The 18,290-nt window shown below is 38.9% G+C and overlaps 1 protein-coding gene across 7 annotated transcripts in view; it reads left to right on the top strand.

Moving 5' to 3' along the window:
• The window catches only part of BLNK (B cell linker), a 103,619-nt gene that overhangs the window by 60,270 nt on the left and 25,059 nt on the right, over positions 1-18,290 (top strand). For 4 of the 7 annotated variants that reach the window (XM_026061941.1, XM_026061939.1, XM_026061938.1 and 1 more), the window contains 2 exons: positions 12,196-12,261; positions 17,992-18,048. In XM_026061941.1, the coding sequence (XP_025917726.1) occupies positions 12,196-12,261; positions 17,992-18,048 (123 nt within the window). Of the gene's footprint in view, positions 1-1,864; positions 1,887-12,195; positions 12,262-17,991; positions 18,049-18,290 lie in introns of those variants that run through there. The other 3 variants (XM_026061940.1, XM_026061944.1, XM_026061945.1) reach the window with 2 other exon arrangements.

The following is an 18,290-nucleotide window of genomic DNA, read 5'->3' as shown; positions in this document are numbered from 1 at the left end:
TAAAATATAGACACTGGCATCTGTGCAAGAAGCACAGAGGCAGCTAAGTGCTACTGAAGCTGCAGTTACATGGCCAGTTTAATTCGGCGTAAGGCTGAGCTGCTGCCAAGGGAACAGGTCCCTTTCTGCCGCCCTCCCTGCTGCCCCACCATTCATTGCCAACCTTGCACTGGCAGGAGGGTTCCCGTGGCCATGTGGTGAGCCAGATCTGATCTTGCTGATACCAAATTGGCAAAAGAAAAAAGAAGTTAGTTTTTCAGCTGGGTGTGCTCCCTCATCCATCACAGCTAGATAAGCACTGAGGTCAAAACAAAGGGGACAGCGAAGGGCAGGATTTCCCCTTGCAATAGCAGCCTATGTAGGCTCCGTTAAGGTGGCCATATAACTCTGGACCAAAATAGTTCTCCTGAAGTTCTAGCAAAATTTGCTACACTTCAGTACAAAATAAACAAAACAGATCCATGAGTAGCCACTGTTAGATCCCTACCAGTGCGGATGCTCCCACCCGACTCTGTAATCTGTGCTGGATATGATGCTTCTGTAGGTTGAGCAAAAACACTTATGGCCCAGGTACAGAAAGTGTTCTTTAGTCCGCATCAGATGTGTCAAAATAGGTCCATCTCCCTACTCCCCTCTCTTTTTGATTCTAAACAAGTGGTAAAGTCACTTGAGCTAAAGGCAATTTAATACTAAGGATATTAAATTTAATAATTTATAATTATAATTTAGTGCTGAAGACAAAATGCAAAATCTTCAATTTTTTCTGTAAACTTTATGTAACAAGCAAAAGTATGCCAAGGAAATTGGTTACTACACTGAAGCTGCTAATTGATAAGGAAAAGATTGAAAGTGGGAAAAAAATATTATCCTTTAGAGAGGAATCAAAGAGAATTCTGATCTCCTTCCAGCTCAGGTGGTCCCATAGAGAAACACTGCCTAAGAGAGGAAAACCATGTCAGAGAATGGAAAAAGAAGTACTGGACTGTAAAGGACAATTTAAAATGTGTGCTGAAAGTCCAGTTGTGTGTTTTGGGTTTTTGTCCTTTATTATTGTTCACGCTGAGCAAGTATGAATGGAACCAAGTAGGCAGTAAGGTTTTTTCTTTTTTTAAGACAAATCTTGCCTCTACAAAAAGCAATACAGCCTTATTTAAAAATCTTAAAACTAGAGAATTTGTTAATTTCTTGTATCTTCTACTCAGAGTGTCTAGCACTTATTTACCTAAAAGCTATTCCATTGGAACCAATATCAGTGACTTGCAAATATTGGGTAGCATTAAGTTATCTGGGGTTAGTTTGTCTCTAGAAACAGGTTAATGGGACTGTTTAATGCCATATCTAGAAGCTCTACTCTCTTTTATTCAGTTGTCAGAGTGCTATTTGGTTGAGCAAATGCAGACCATTACGCATATAAATGCACTTTTGGTTTAAGGAGAAGAGTAAGAAGTTGATTAAAAACACCCAAGACCTCCTTTTCTCTAGCACAGACAAGGAGTCTTGCCTTCATACTATTGCGCCCACAAAGTTTTCCAGCCCATTGAAAAAGCACACCATTTTATAGTCTTCAAAGTCTATGAACGCAGTGGATTAAAACCACTGTTTTGGAAAATGTATTTTAGTAGCAATCTTAAATGACACAGACACTGATAAAGACTGCATTCAGATCATGAAGTGAACTTATTGATATCTGTTCTTATGTGCCTACATTAGCCAGACCTCACCACAAAATTTCAGTACATAACTTTAAGACAGTTGAAGTTAGACATGTGCTTAAACATCTGGCTAGATCTTGGTCACACCATTACATAATTTAACACAGATTTTTTTCAGTTGTCCCTCAATAGGTGGCCAGAACTAAAATGACAGATCTGAAGTGTGTGAAAGAGGTAAGAGGAGGAAAAATAAATTAATTCACTCTATTCCAACACCAAATCAAAGATAAGCTTTCCTCTTTCTATGTTCAGTTCCCTGATATTTTTAGGTGTTGTTTTCCTCGGTTTTCATACTTTTCCATTCACCTTTATTTCCTTTATGCAACTGTACCATGCTTTCAACCTATATGCCTGCAGGAATGACAGATGTTATCTCACCTTTCAAAAATGCTGGTAGAATTGCGACTTGAAGTAATGTTACCACTGATAGATGGAAATTTTCTGTGTCCATACCAAGTTCTGTCTTTATTCACTTCCCTGCAATGACTTTGCACTTCCTCTTTTGGGTGAGGTATAAAAAACACTACTCTCTAAAATTCTGTCCTTGCTCTGGTATAACCTACAGGATTGTAGAGTACTAGTCCTTCAGCGAGGCATGGAGCTCAGTGAGTTTTAATCTGAGTAGTATTTTAGAGTTTCCTGCTGCTGCTTGCAAGCCTTTCAGAAGAATGGAGTAGGCTTTGTGAATATAGCATCTGCGTGGGATTTTATTTTATTTTTTTTTAATGCATCAGCTGGTATCTAGACAACTGGTGCATACAAGGGATCAGTTAACCAAGAAGAGTCAGAACAGAGCAAGTCAGCTGCAGAACACAAGATATCTCCAAACTTACTTTGTCCATAAATGACCTGCAATATTCACTTAGCATATCATAATAGCTAATTCTTCTTTGTACTACTTGCAGCGTGACTGTTACCAGTTAAGGATAAGGATGACATTTTTGGCATCCCCTTTATGAGATAAATGGGAGAACAAGTTGGATAAAAGGGAAGAGGTGTCCGTATCTGAAATGCCCTCAGAGCTATATAAAATATTTCTATTTTAAAAAGCTGTACTAAAAAGCACCTGGCCATCACTGGTCTTTGGATATGCAAAAACATCTGTGACAGCTCCACAAGTAGTAAAGAAAGATAACAGGAACCAGATCGACTATTCTCTGCTAAATCAGTGAAAAAGTTAATTCAAAAAAAAATGTAATTTAAACAGGTGAAGTCTTTGGTATTAATATACTGCTCATATATATTCAGAATGAGCCTCAGCCTTCATCTAAAATGAGGGAGCAGTTGCACCAAACAGTCAGTGTCATTGACAGGGCTTTAATTGTCGTAGCCCTATTGATAAATCTGCATATGCCTATACAGGTCGTATAATTAATAATTATTCATATTACTTATGAGTCCTAGCCGAGGATAATGACTCCTTGGCTAAGTCATGATCAAATTAAAATGAAAGGGTCTTTCAATTTGCAGAATTCCCAATCACCTCAAATTAAGTCCCTTTTACTATTTAATTTCATGTTAGGACTAATTTGTGCCAAGGATATAATATGCCTTTACATGCTACATGCTTTCATTTATTCTGTCTGTGTTAATACTTACTAGTAAAAGAGAGATTGGCTGTTTGTCAAGATTACCTAGAGGGCATATGAAGATGAAAAGTATAATCAATATTTAGCCTTTCTGTGTCTGTGTATACCATGTAAACACACACCTGCTCCAATTATGGTTTTTGCCTCTAGACAGAATAGTGGGTGACTGAAAAGTGAGCAGAATAGGATGCTATTCAGACTTGAAGGAAACAATCAACATCCTTGACAAAACTAAAATATTTATAGTCACCTCCTCTTGTATATCTCATTAACGTAGCAGAAGACAATTTGTTGTGCCTGCTTCCTCAGAGATAGGCATCTGTAATTGATTTCTCCCCATAAGCAAGCCTCTTTCAACTTCTTTCTTCACAGCTTTGAGATAGCCTTTACAGATAAAGATCAAAGGCTCATTGCAATGAACTGATGGTTTGGTGCCACAAGTTACCACCTCTAGCTCCAAACTTCCTCCGTTCCCACCACAAAAAGCATCACAGGGGGTGGGCTGCCATAAGCCCCCGGAGAGCATGAGGGGCAGCAACCTCCTATCCCAGACCAACCGCAACTGAAAAAGTTTACCTGACTGCAACCTAAGAATCCAGCTTTGCACATCTGCATTATAGAGCAGTCACAGAAAACTCACCACCTTGATGCCAGTTTGCATTTCCCTTCTCACTGCTCCAGGTAGAATATAGTACAGCAGAGCACGCGTGGGGAGCTCTGAAGCACTTTCAGTAGGCCCAAAGAAAGGAATTAGATGCCATCCATATTTGGGAAATTCATTTTGCTTCCTACCAAGCAACTGGAGCAGGAAAAAAAAAAGATTGTATTAAATAATTAATTGGGTTGTTCTAGATGCACAGGTATCACAAAGCTACATCTTATGATAATACTCTCGCCCAGTTCACTGAAATCAGTATTCTTGCACAAAGAGCAAGTCAGCGGTACTGTACTGATGGATGTCTATTGTGCCTGTGGTGGTAGTGATCTTCTTGTTCATTAACTTAGCTTGAGAAGATAGTCCAAGCAAGAGCTTCAAGCTTTTCAAAATCTCAAGTGGTGCTTTCACACATCCCTTTCTTGATGAGCACACTTTCCCCCCAGCAAGCAGGATTCTTCCCCTTTGTCCAGAAACAATAACCTTCTTTCTTAATTTTGTCACCTGCACACCTGTTTACAAAACGAAAAGCTAATAGAAACACAAAATAAAGACCAGCTGGGAGTAGAACTAGCTAGAATAACTGTGCTATGAGGAGCGGTAAAAGAGGGGGCTGGGCATGCTCTTCCTTCTTTACAATTTCACATTTTTAAGAACAGAAGGAGCTGTGGTAATTTTTAACGTTCTGTTCTTTAATTTTTGTTTTTATCTTAGGTTTTATTCTCCAAAGTCCATTATATTTTTCCTTGTTTTCTCTTTTCCTTTTAGGGGGGGAAAAAAAAAGTGGGGGGATTTGGGGGGGGGGCGGCGGTCATTTCTTTCTTTTTTTTAAATTCTCAGTTGCACCTATTAAATCCCCTTCTTCTTCCAGTCTCTCAAAGCTAAGCCATTGGATTTACCTGGAAAAGAATAAATAATTACTTTTTCTTTTTGCTTGATCTGTTAGGCAGTCCTTCTCAAGACAAAAATTATGGTTGCACCCGAAGTGCGACTGTCTTACTTTAAGTGACTGGAGGAAGTAACTGTATCTTCAGAATATGACTTTCTAAACATAGAACTAAACAGTGCCTTGTCAGTGAGCGAAAGCTGTAACCGAAAAGGTGCAAGAACTGAACCCAGAGCGCCATCCCTTTTTTGGAACTATTTCAAGTTTATCAGTTAAAGTATAGATCTAACTGAACTTCAGAGTAGGAGCAAGAATATGCAGGTCACCTCATACTGAATGTGTATGGATTCATAACTCAACTCAATATTGCTTACCAAGATTCCCTTATAGGCTTGACTAGGTGCCTATCATTTCTGTCTGAAGGTATCCTGTTCAAATTCTGTCCCAGAGCACAGACAGGGATTTTTTTCAAAAGGCACAACAGATAATTCAGACTGTCTTGTAAGTGCYGGAAATTTAAAGAGTTATAATTTTAAGTGCTCCGGGCAAACACAAATAAGCATGCTTGTAATATAGGAAGCTTCCTGTGATTCATTTAAAACTGGTTTTTGTTTGCTACCACTCCCTGTTACTCTGCAGTCAGCACTGTTTCCAAAAACATGATCAGTACCACTCCCGACTGTGAGTGCGCCCATCTCTGCTCGCAGCCAGGCGCGCTAAAGCAGCTGCGCCCAGCCCTCCCAGCCAGGAGCCCCTATAAACGTAGCCTTGCGGCAGGGGGTGTCATTTGCCATGGGCCTGGCCTTGCCGCGTGCCTACGCCAGCTGCACAGCTGCAGTATGGTCAACCAGTGTGTGCGATGATGGCCCAAAGCACTGGATTCACTGCGCAGAAATAAATTAAACATACTGCGCTTGCACACAGATGCCTTTGCACTCCCAGGAGTGCTGGGAGGCAGCGGCTGCTGAGGAGCAACTCGTGCCGGCTGCTGTCAGCCGCCCTCTTCCCTGCGGTCTGTTTGGGAACGGGCCGAAGGCTGGACGAGGAACGCCAGTGGAGCTGCTTTTCCAGAGCACACGTCACACCAAGGCCCTACAGGTCCCTTCCTGCGAAAGTGAGCGCACGAAGCAGATTTTGAATGGCGTGAATGATCTTGGCAGTCTAAATGCGATCTGGGTACCAAAGGTCAGAATTACCAAAATTCAGTGCGTAAGCAGGGGATTCCCTAACAAAGAATTCCTGGGAAATACATACGAACCCTACTGTCTTTCTAGCTATATTATATATTTCTCAATGTCTTCACAGATTTATAATAGATACAGTTTCTCAGTAACTCATTTAAGTGGCAAGGGAATTCCTTATTACACAGAACTGTCTGAAAATAGGACCGATCTCTCTTTCTCCAACCTGTGGACTCTGTACCTCAGCTCACATCTGAGTTGAAAGCTTATTACACGCTTTCTTCTTCTTGTTATTTGTATTTTCTTTTTTACTATTTTTAACTATGGAAAACTTTTGTGGGATATTTTGTATGCAAAGAGGTCAGAAGTTTCCAGCTGATCTTTGAGTGTATAGACTTGTCATAGGCTTTTCCCTAAGTAATCATTCTCCTTCACTTTACCTACATTCCTTATATGCTGAGCTGTGACCACATCAAAGAGAAGGTAGTTTTGTTTCATTTTGTTTTATCTCAAGGCAGCTCTGCCAGTCCTTGAGCACAGCTCCTTTCAAGGTATATTGTATTTGCAGTGGTAAACCTTTGCAACTTTCTTTACATATGTATCACAGCTAGTGACCTCCTTTTCCAATATATCAGATAATCCTGAATTGCTGGAGGTCAAAAGTGAGGATACGGAAAACAGGCAACACAGAGCAAAAAGGCATCTCTTTTTTTAGAAATAGTTATCCTTGGACCTCAAAGGAAAATGTCCTTCTTTCTCTTCTTCTCCCAGATACACTTTCTAGCTCACTAGACTCATTTTTTTCCCTATCTTATCTCCTAGCTGGATCACTGTCTAGTAAAATAATCTTTCTTCCTCAGCATTTTCATTGCTTTAGCTAGGTAGGATAAAATCACACATGTAGCAGTTTGGTCTGCAGGGAATTCAGAAACAAGAAACCTGGATCTAATCTCCCTAGGGCTATCTGTCACTTAGATCTCATATTAACCAGTGACTACCTCAATTTTTTTCTCTAATATGGGAATAGTGTTTGCCTATGTCAAAAAAGTGCWGTAAGTATAAAGTAGTATGTTGGTGAAGTTCTCTGAACACATAAAGCACTTGGAGAGCACTGAGACATCAAGGATAGGCCCAGGCTAGACCAATTTCTCAGCTTTAGCAAGTGATACTTCAACTGTATTCATAAAGTTCCAAATGAGACAAGTGGAATAGGCTAGCTTTATTTGAATGCAATTTTTCTTGCATATTTTTCAGCTAAAAGCCCTTTCCTAGAAGCAACTAATTGTTGGTGTGGACTTGTGGTCTGCTAACTGCTTCATAAATACCAATTGTTTCACTTGGCAGCTTCCTACCAATTATTAATGCTTCTTGTTGGGCTCCAACAAAGAACAAAGATCTCTGCCTTAAACGTGCTAATAACCTAAGGCAGCACAGAGCTGTTTTAAGAGATAAACTAGAATTTGAGAGGCACTATCCAGTAGCTATAATAGAAAGGGTTTCAGTCATCAGGGAATTATTACCTATATAACAGGCCTGACCAGTCCACTGAACTAACTAACTGGCTGTCCACTGCTGTGAAACTGTAAAATGGAGCACTGAGTGTATACAGAGGGAGGATTCATTTAACACTCTCTTCCTTCAAACTTGTACAATTTCTAACATATTTGTTAGAAACTTAAAACGTTGTAGAAGCAGCGCCTACAGCCAGGACTTCCAAACTTCTCATTTGCATGCTTACTATCAGCAACGAAGGCAGCAGTTTGAAAATCTGTCCCATCTGCTGCAAGTCCCTGATCCAAGGGTCCAACCAGTGTAGACTAGTCACATAGTTGAACTGCATCCCAAAATAGCTATCTTGCTGAAAAGTGTTTTCAGAGATTAACAGTAACACAGGCTGTGCCTTTATCTGCAAGCCTGGTTTTAGACTACAAGACAAACAAACAAACGCACGCTCTCAACCAAAGTTGAAAGAAGAGTTGGTGCTTAAAAAACAACTCCTAAGTTTGACCTCTTAATTATCTTTAGCTGCAACACAAGATAAAACTAGCCATACTTTGATTATTTTCATTTACAGTATTAGCTGATTGAAGGCCCTGAATGTTTTTCGTATCTATTCATTCCAAGAGAATAAGCAGTAGTCAGTAGCAAGGTCCTGACTCTGCAACCTTGTGAAGGAGGAAGGTTGCAGTTAAGTGAAGCAAAGAGCGTCCATATGGACCATGGCAGACTCCAGCTCCTAGATACTCTCAAGGCTGCTGCTCTGTTTAGTTACTCCCACAAAAAATCCTCTCTACTTAGGAGGTCTGAGGAGATTGTCTTAAATCAAGAAAAGTATTTTAGAGCCAGATGTGAGATACACAGGTCCAGGCAAAACATTAAGTGTATGAATGCGCTTCAGTTTGATCATCACTCTGGAAGGGCCTTTGGGCTTGGGTCAGGGCCTCCTGGGATCTGCAGAGTCCCTCTCTTGGCCAGCTTTGATATCTGCTCTTCGTCTTTTCTACCTTCTCTCTAAAATCACCCACCAGGCAGACAGCCCTTTGTAAAACCTGTCCCTTGTAGCCCATTTTATCAGGTGACATCTTAAGAAATCTTGGTCTTTGTTAGCTAACTGGACAGACTGGTTTTTACATCTTGTTAAACTTCATGGGTCAAAGGGGATTCCACTTGGCCTGGAGATCACCCGTGGCTGCTGACTGCAGTAGTCTGACCACTACACAACACACTGCTTACCTGCCTGCTCACAGGGGCTTGCTGCAAGGTAAGCAGTCTCCAGGCAACAAACTGAGTCTTCTAGCAACTAATACAAGAGCTACGCAACACCTTAACATTCAAAGTGAAGAAATTCACAAATGCATATTAGATGCTCACCAATTTATCACAATTTGTAATTATAAAATGAAATGGGTCCAGAAAAAGAATGAGGAACAAACAGGCAAAGGTTTTTAGGAAATTTAATTATGCCGAAATGGAAATGTTTTGGTTTCAGTCCATCTGCATGGGAAAAATAACTGCATCTGCAGCAGCACATGCAATTATCTCTAAATTAAATGCATCCATTTATTTTTAATAGAAATCTGAATTAAAATGCTGTTTTCAATTATAGTCATATTCAATGTACATGAAGCATCACAGTGACAGTCTAATCAATTCACCTAAATATGATCAGATGAGAAGCAACCCATTCTGGGAACTTGTAGTATAAGCCCCCTCTGCCCACCTGAACCAAAGTGGCAATCTAAAATAAAATCAGTCATGTGAAAAATGAAATAACTGTTTTCAAAATAAAGGCATACTATTTTAAAGATATATGAATGCCAGAGATGGGCCATGTGCAACATTCAGATCTAAATCCAAAGCTGGATTTAGCTTTGGGCCCCGTCTCTAACAATAAATCGATACTGGAGCAAAAATAACTAATGCTCACATGCAATTTTAATTAAAGGCTGGCAAGCCTTTTTGAAAAGGATGCAAATGCTTACAAACAACCATTCTCCCCAAACTAGAACTAAACCACTTAATTCTCCTCTGATTCTTTTGATTCCTCATTACTTTTCATTTATAAGTACTGCCAGGTGCCAGCTGGGGCACAAAACAGAAACAGTAAAGTGCAAAAGATGGCTATTTATGATCTTTCAAGCATAACCAGAAACTGAATGTAGTTTTAGAAAAATTCACAAAAGCAGAAGTTCTTTTGAGATCTTGACCCCAGATTTGTAGATTTAGTTTAGATAATAAAACCTTTCTCATAGATATAGTGCATTGTTGCAGCAAATCTCTACGCATTTCTTTTCACTTGTTTCTCACATCTATAAATAAACCTTTATTTAGTATCAGCAGTTTACGTTATACCATTTTGCTGTAAATTAATGGTATGAGGTTTGAGCAAAAGTTATAGATCTGCTTGTGAATTATTTGTCAGAGGGTTATTCTCGTGATTTCTTTGCTTAGTGGAGAACCTAAAAAGATAGGTTTCTAAGGAAAGTTGGGCAAAGATTTAGGGTCTAGGAATAGCCTTTATGTATCAGACCCATGACCTATTTTGACAGAGCAGGACTGATGCATGACAGGGCTGCTGAAAGTGAGAAATACCCTTCAATTCCAGCTGACATAATGAAAAGGGCTACTAAGATGATTAAGGGACTGGAGCATCTCTCTTATGAGGAAAGGCTGAGAGAGATGGGGCTGTTCAGCCTGGAGAAGAGAAGACTGAGGGGGGATATTATCAATGTGTATAAGTATCTGAAGGGAGGATGTAGAGAGGATGGGGACAGACTCTTTTCAGTGGTGCCCAGCAATAGGACGAGAGGCAACGGGCACGAACTGAAACACAGGAAGGTCTGACTGAACACGAGGAAAAACTTCGTTACTATGACTGAGCACTGGAACAGGTTGTCCAGAGAGGTTGTCTGCTCCTTGGAGATGCTCATAAGCCATCTGGACACAATCCTGGGCAGCATGCTCTAGGTAATCCTGCTTGAGCAGGGAGGTTGGACTAGATGATTTCCAGAGGTCCCTTCCAACCTCAACCATTCTGTGATTCTGTGAAAAGATCAGATTGCTCTGTTAATAAACAGTGTTAAGATGAAAAATAAGCTTTGTTCTTTATTTCAGGATTCCAGAAACTTACCATTACTCAGCTATCTAAATGTCTTTTTTTTTTTTTAAGCAAGTCTCATAAAATAAGGATTAATTGTCATTACCAAAATCACACTAGATCCCAGAAGAAGGTAGGAGGTAGGAAGATCCCTCTCAGCATAAGCCTAATATTCTACCACTATCTGATGTCTAGCGTGGCTACCTGTCTGCTCAGTTTGATCCATGGATCACAGACAAATAGACACATAATGTTAGTGCAGTTATTTCCCAATTTTGGTTATTTGATGCTCATCTAATTCCAATTCCCTTTGAAAAAGTTATTTAAATGTTTGAGAGGGACCACCGTTACTAATGATGAAGCTGGAAGATATGTTTCTTTTTAGCAAAGCTCTGCATGTTACTCAACTGTCTGCATATTAAGGTAGCAAGTTTAAAGAAACCTTTAAAAAGGAAAAGAATACTTTGATTTTTGTACTGGTCTTTAAAAGCAAAGCTTTGAAAAGCCTTTTGGTAGTCTGATCTTGCTTCAGCAATAAGATAGGCAAGACTAAAACATGAAATGACATAGGCAATTTATAATGACAAATGCAAGACAGAATTTTTAAAAGCCCATTTTGAAAAATCATTTCCTCTATTGGTTTAGATAAAATCTTCAGCTCAGCTCTAATATAGGGTGTTTCATTTAGGTATATAGAAAGAATATAAACTGCGGGAAGAAACTAAAAAAATATATGCAATCTATTGGAGTTTCTATTAAGATCAAACTTCTAACAGTATTTGTTATAAATCAGTATTTTTGCAATGTTATATCTGCATTCCTGAAATTGATTTGATTATTGGTGGGGTTTTTCAAATGTGAAGGGAAGTGGGATTCTAAAATGATACTTCCTGACTAAAGAATGAGTTATTCAACTTAAATTGCCTTGATGACAAGTATGTTTTTAATGTGGCCAGGGCAACTAACTGAAAAGTAAGAACAAGCTTTGGTTTCAGCTATCAGTCCATGTAACTGGAGTCCTGAAATGATGAGTTTTTGCAGCTCAGAGGCACAGATCCTCTAATGGTTTCTCTGATGGCCTGGGCACAGTAGGACAGGAATGTATCATTCCCCCCACCCCACCCCATAATAACTACAAACACTAGGGGAATGAGGTAAACTGTCCACTGATGGGACTGCTATCTGATTTCTGACTTTGCGCGAGTCATTCCTCTCTAGCTGCGAGATGTTGTAAAGTCAGTTCTGAAGAAAATGTTAATAATAAAATATTCTAAACTATTAATTTAGGCAATGAAGTTCTTTCCTGATGCACTGGAACTTAGCTCAATTGTTTAAACCAAGTTGTAGTACAGAGAAGGATAAAACAAGTCATGCCAAAGAGCTCTGTGAAAGAGGGAGGGAAGCTTCATACACAAATGATTAGCAATTAAACTACTTATTAAAAATGCTTAATGTATGTTTTTTGTGTTTACTATGGAAGGAAAACAACTATATACATTTTCTGTATTCTTCTTAATTTATATAAATGAGTGTTCAATCACATGGTAATTTTAACCCTGCTTTAATATCTTACAGGAAGCTTCAAAAGATGGTGCATGACATCAAGAAAAATGAAACTGGGATAATAAACAAGTTCAAAAAGTAAGTTTGAAATATCAGTCCTAGTTTTTTAAAGCTCAGATGACTAACATAATGTATAGCACTTTAGAGACAGAACCATGTCATTCTAGAGGGATGTATTTCAATGTATATTAAGAGCTTCAGTCCAGACTGTGACATGCTGAACTGCCATCAATAATAATGAGCCTTGCAAAGTAGCTACAAAACTGGGCTGCAAAGGGAAGTTGTGTTAGAGCACTGAAAAACACTGTTTGGGTAAAATGCCTTCTTACGTATTCTTTGGCAATGATCATCACCTGCTGTTTGAGTGTGTGCCTTTTTCATCAAGCTGCTGTTTAGACTACCTGCTGCAATTAAATTTTAATTTGAACCCCACCTTGAACCAACTGGTCAGATATCATAGTCAGAACTCCCATAAAAATGCTAAATTCTTCTGTGTTTCAGCCCCATAAAACAAAACCCAACATTACCTAACATCCTTATTCCAGTAAGAAGTGCAAAACAGCATAAATATTGATGTCACATGCATATGAGTATCACAAAATATTCATAATGTATATTTATATGTGGAGTGAGACTCCAGTAATTCTACATCCTCCTCAAATGAATACACCATTTGCTGTTTCCAGTCAAACGCCTATTTAAAGCTATCAGCCATTTAGTGCACTGCTTTTTTTTTTTTTCCCTTAATGAAATAGCTCATTTACATTGAATTTCCATTTGGATGTGATTCCCTTATTCAGATGTCTTTCTTTACATATGGGTCATTGACTACTAAAGTACTAAGTACTCTTAAAAGTTAATTAGGAGACAGCATCTACCATGTTTCCGGGATGAACATATTGAAGAACTCTACAAATACAGCTCTCATACATAAAAGATGTACGTAAACATTTTTTAAAACTGTTTTTAAACAAGTGTGACCATGATGGCTCAGTTCAAGAAAGAAAAGTATGATTTTAACAAGAGCCAGTGCTAAGTATCTATGAAGCAGTCAGTGGAGCGGTGGGAGCAGCAGTAAGGCTCTCCCTAGTCTGGCTATGCAAGAGCCCTGGCAAGCCAGGCGAGCTCCAGCTCGTTGCCCCGCTGCCAGCCCGGTGGGGTAGGTGTCTGTGGGGCAGCTCTGTCGCGGGCAGAGGGGGCAAACACTTCCAGAAGCAGCAGCCACCGCTCCATCTCTGGCATTCCCCAGGCAGGGCAAGAGCTCCTTTGTGGCATCTTTATCACAGCTCTGTTTCTGCCCATAAATCTTAAGCAGGCAATCTGCAATTTACAGTAAATCATAGTCACGTGTTATATATGTTTGTTATTTCCACACAAGTTTAAAAGCAAAATTTCCCTTAAAGTGACCATATTTCAACTATTTAGATCTTTAATATAATTTAAGCACACTTTTGTTTTTAACACTGTGTGTGTAAATGTGTATATACAGAGAGAGAGAGACCACTCTGTTCAGACAGATCTCTACCTGCAAAAAGCTTTGTTTTGCCTGGGACCTGCTCACAGGGACTAGCTTCTAGAATCAAGGCTTTTGGTGGAGGGGGTTTGGGGATGGGTGTGGGTGGTGGAGGGGATTTTTTCTTTTCTGTTTTGGCTTTCTACTTCAGAGTAATTTAAGTGTGGTTAATGTTAATAATGTTTTAATGGGTCCAGTGCAAATGCCTCAGAGAGGAAACCAGATGGCAGAAACAACAGAAGCATTTCAAGTTTATAACTTGAGGCAACAAATTGTCTTCCAGGATTGCCTGGACATGAGATCTGCTGTTAATCAGGATTGCTCTGACTGTGTGCCCTTCCCTGAGAGTAAAGGGAAGGACAGACAAGGCAAAAATAACAGGAACTAAAGGTAGCTAAAGCTGGGAAGGTCAGGGGTGCCATCATTAAATGTCAGATACAAGATAGCTGCTATAATGCTGCAATTATTTCATTCTCCCAAGATTAAAAAAAAAAATCCACAAAAAGAGCAGGCTTATAAAAACTTTCTTAATGTGTGACTGCAGCACAAAGCTCACGTTCTACCTCCCCCAGCTATGAAATCAGAGTACAAATTATGAGATGAAGGGGAAAAAAAAGAACTCAATCTTTAGCCCACAACATAATGAGTCTTGCAGTATCAGGAGTTGACAACCTTGAGAAGGATATATACAATAGATAACTAAGCTTTGCAAAATTAGAACTGGCTGTATTCCACTGAATTTACCCTTTTTGGGGTGGGGGCGGGAGGGTTGTAATGCTTTAAAAAAAAAAAAAAAGTCATCCAGTTGATCACTTCATTTGAGTTATATGATTATTTTATGGAATGTCTAAGGCATAAACATCATGAAAACAGGAAAAATTGTATAAAAACTTGGCTTTCTGTAGCACGGATTTGGAATTTTCTATACACTAGAAAAATGTAAATCATTTTGGCTCAGATTCAAACCTACTATAAGTAGAAATAATCTTAGAAGTCAGATAATTTACCTGCTTATTCCAAGCCTTAATTTGTCACGAATAACATGTATTTCATGATCATTCTTTCAATTTCAGGCTTACAGTATACATTTGATTTATTACCAGTATTTGTTAGGACATTTCTAAAATCGGTATTGACTCTTAACCACACAGAATAGAAAAGTGTCTGCATCAAATGTCTCACTCTCCAAGCTAGTTCATCTTGGGGGGTGTGTATGTATGCCTAATACACACGTAGCTTTTAAAATTCTGTGGAAACAGCCTGAACAGTTGTGGTAACAGGAAAGAAATTTAGAGCTAGTTTCTTCATTGCTTAAAGGTCCTTAAAACCTCACTCAAAATCCTCTGATTGTAAAAGTAAAACTATTGCCTACTGCAGGCTACTGTTCACCTGCTTGCCCTTAATCACATGTGTAGTTGTTTACAACACTGGTGTCCCACTTGCTAGGAAGATCATGATTTCAAAGAGGATTATGCATTCAGGTGTTAAAGAAGCAATAGGTATAGCCAAAGTTGTATAAACAATCAGATGGATGGGGGTGGGGGGGAGGCGGTCCATATCCACATCCTTGGTAATACAAAACAGGGAAATCGGAAAGAGAAATTACTGGTTTCACTCTGCAGGATGGCTGCCTGTGTTTGAAACCTACTGTAAAGACATAGCACTGATCTGCAGATCACAAGTGCTAAGCCTCGAGGCTTTGTTCAGAAGACTCATAGCTTCATTGAAGTCAATGCTAATATTTATATTGCATATAAAACAAAGTCAGGATTTCACCCTAAAGTTTTGGTACGTGCTGACTTACTGTTCTGGATAACAAACTAGGAGTTCACATTACTCACCTTATTGCAATATCACATCCTACTGAAACTTTTTTTGCAAAGCCATCAGAAACAGCTGAAACTACATGTGCATAATGCACACAATCCGAATGTGTCCATTTCTTGAAATCACGTTTGCCACGTGACCTGAAGAATGGCAAGAAGATACAACTTCATCTCATCTGCTTTACCTAACTGAAAGACTCCAGATCTGTCTAGTCCATTTATTTATACTACTTATAACTTGACCAGACATCATCTTCCACCCAGAGCTGTGCCAGCTCAAGAAGGTATACTCCCCCATGACTTCCCAAATATTTGCAGCCTACTCCCACTCCAGTCTGCTGGCTGATTTGCTCATGTAATGTGGCTAGCTTAAGCTATTTAAATAGAGCATTACCATCCCAGGTCACTTTGAAATGGGCTAGGAGTGCTCACACAGTCCCATTCTGCTGGCACACTGGAGGGGGAGCAACTTCAGGCAGCTGTGTCACTAAATGTCTCTTCAACCTGCATAGCTGCAACTACAAGATACCTGTGATCAAACCCTTGGCAGAGGGAAAAGTGGTCTTTTATGCACTAAGTAATGAGAACAAAGTACTAAAATCAAGCTGTATCACACTTAGGCAAAGAAATCAGGAGAAAGTATAATAACTAAGTTTTAACTGTATTCTGAAGAAACATGAATTTCCACATGTAGCTGAATAGTATGGTTTGAGTGTCTTTACATTACAACCTGAACATTTTTGTTAGTAGAACAGTATTTCATTAAAGTAAAACAAAAAAAATCAAAAACCAACTATATACCATTTCAATGCTACAGCACGTTGTAAAGAAAATGTGTAAAAGGGTAGCAAGAATATTAAAAACAACTGCAAATTTATTTTGTGCAATCACCAAATTTTCCCCCCAAAATCACCAATTTCATGCAATTCCAAAGCCATAACAAACTATTCCACTAAGTCATGAGAACACAGCTCAGAAAGTTTATCTGCCAGCTAGATTGCACATGTTTGGAATTCTGAAAAGCTTTTGGACAAAGTTCAATTAATTAATCTTTTAATCGCAAGTGTGATGATCTAGTGCGCTTAGGAGTAATATGTACTATAAATACTCAACTCAGTAAGGATGTCAACATAGTTTTTGTAAATCCTATTAAGTAAAAATGTTTAAGAGGATGGGCTCTTGAAAATGAGGAGATTTTAGCCACATCTTAAAAGCTGGGGGAGGGAGCAAAAACACTAGTGAGGAAATGCATCTGAGAAGAATTAAGTGTTATACACAAGGAGTCACTACTACAGAAGTGTGATTGCCTTTCTGGGTACAGTTTGTTAAAAACAAGTGTTGCTAGAACAGAAAACCCAGACCTCTGCTGCAGTTCATTACAACTTCTCTGTGTAGTTTGGGAAAACACATATATGTGATATTAACTTTAAGCATAAATGTAATTCCTATAGGACTTGTTAGCTGACCAAAGTTAAGCACATGCCTAAATGCTTTGCTGGATCAACTGCAGCATGCTGTAGAGGGGACATCTCAGAATATATAGTTTGTTTGTTTGTTTGTTTATGAAATAATTTATTCTCCTAAAAGTTGTTTTGTGTTTCTGTATGGTGCACTGTGTTCTTGTGTGAGCAGCATGAGGCCCCATTACATGAAATGCCTCAATGTTAACTGGTTATTTATCAAAGCTAATGATGTAGTAAGATGTGTTACATTGTTTCTAAAAATCTGTAAATATACTCTCAAAAACGTATTTGGATTTTATGGATGAGTCTTTTAGAACTGAAATTTCTCTGAGATATTTGAAAATCTCCAGAAAATACTAATTTTCTATTAAATTTTAAAAAAAGTTGATCTTATTAAAGTCAATGGAAACTTGAATTATTTGATTTTTTTTTCCATTAGAGCTAAAACAGAGATATTTCAGCAGCTTTAATTAAGTCCAGAACTAAGTACTGCTAGAATATTTTACGTGGAAATTACATTTGCTATAATTTTATAGAACTCAGTTAAAAGATAAGTTACAAAATCATTCCATCTTCCACGTAAATATGTATCTGCAGTTGGATGGGATTTGATTCTTTCAGTCCCCTGCCATTAACTTCAGGGGAACAGGAATGAGTCAATTGTCACACTGCAAGCATCTATGTGTATAATTACACAAATATCTGAAATAGCTAGATAACAACTCCTTGGCACAGGGATCAGGTCTTCCGAGCTTGCGCTGCAGTTTGCAAAGTGGGTAAAATTCTGGCTCCAGCAAAATGAAAAGCAAAGCTCCAATTGACTTCAAGAGAGCTTGAATTTCAGTTCTGGCACTCAATAAATCGTGCCAGTACAGTAAGATCTTCTTTAAGTGGATTTAAATTTTAGAATAAGTATTTGAAGAGATTCTAATAAATATAGATGTGGCCATGAACTGTTTCAGCTCTGTGATGGAAACATGATTTCTTTTCTTCTATTGATATTCAGGTTCCAAAATGAACAAGTGGCCTTAATTTGCAAAACTGGGAAAGATACTTGGGATCGGTATGCTACTTCAGAGCTGCACAATGGCACGATAGGTTGCTTAGACACAGAGCTCTGTTCGGTGCTTTGTATGCTTTTGTTGTAACATATTTACACTTTCTGTCAGGGCCACTGCCAGGACTTACAGGGCCTGGGACAAAGCGTTGAAATCTTCTGCTCAGTACTTTGGAAATGTATAACGTGGGCTAGGCCACATGTTTTGCCCTGTGACCCAGAGGGCCTCTCACTCTTGCCTCAGTCCA

The sequence above is a fragment of the Apteryx rowi genome, unplaced genomic scaffold (assembly GCF_003343035.1).
Source record: "Apteryx rowi isolate R43461 unplaced genomic scaffold, aptRow1 scaffold_188, whole genome shotgun sequence".
Taxonomy (NCBI): Eukaryota; Metazoa; Chordata; class Aves; order Apterygiformes; family Apterygidae; genus Apteryx; species Apteryx rowi.
This window is presented reverse-complemented; position numbering and strand designations above follow the sequence as displayed.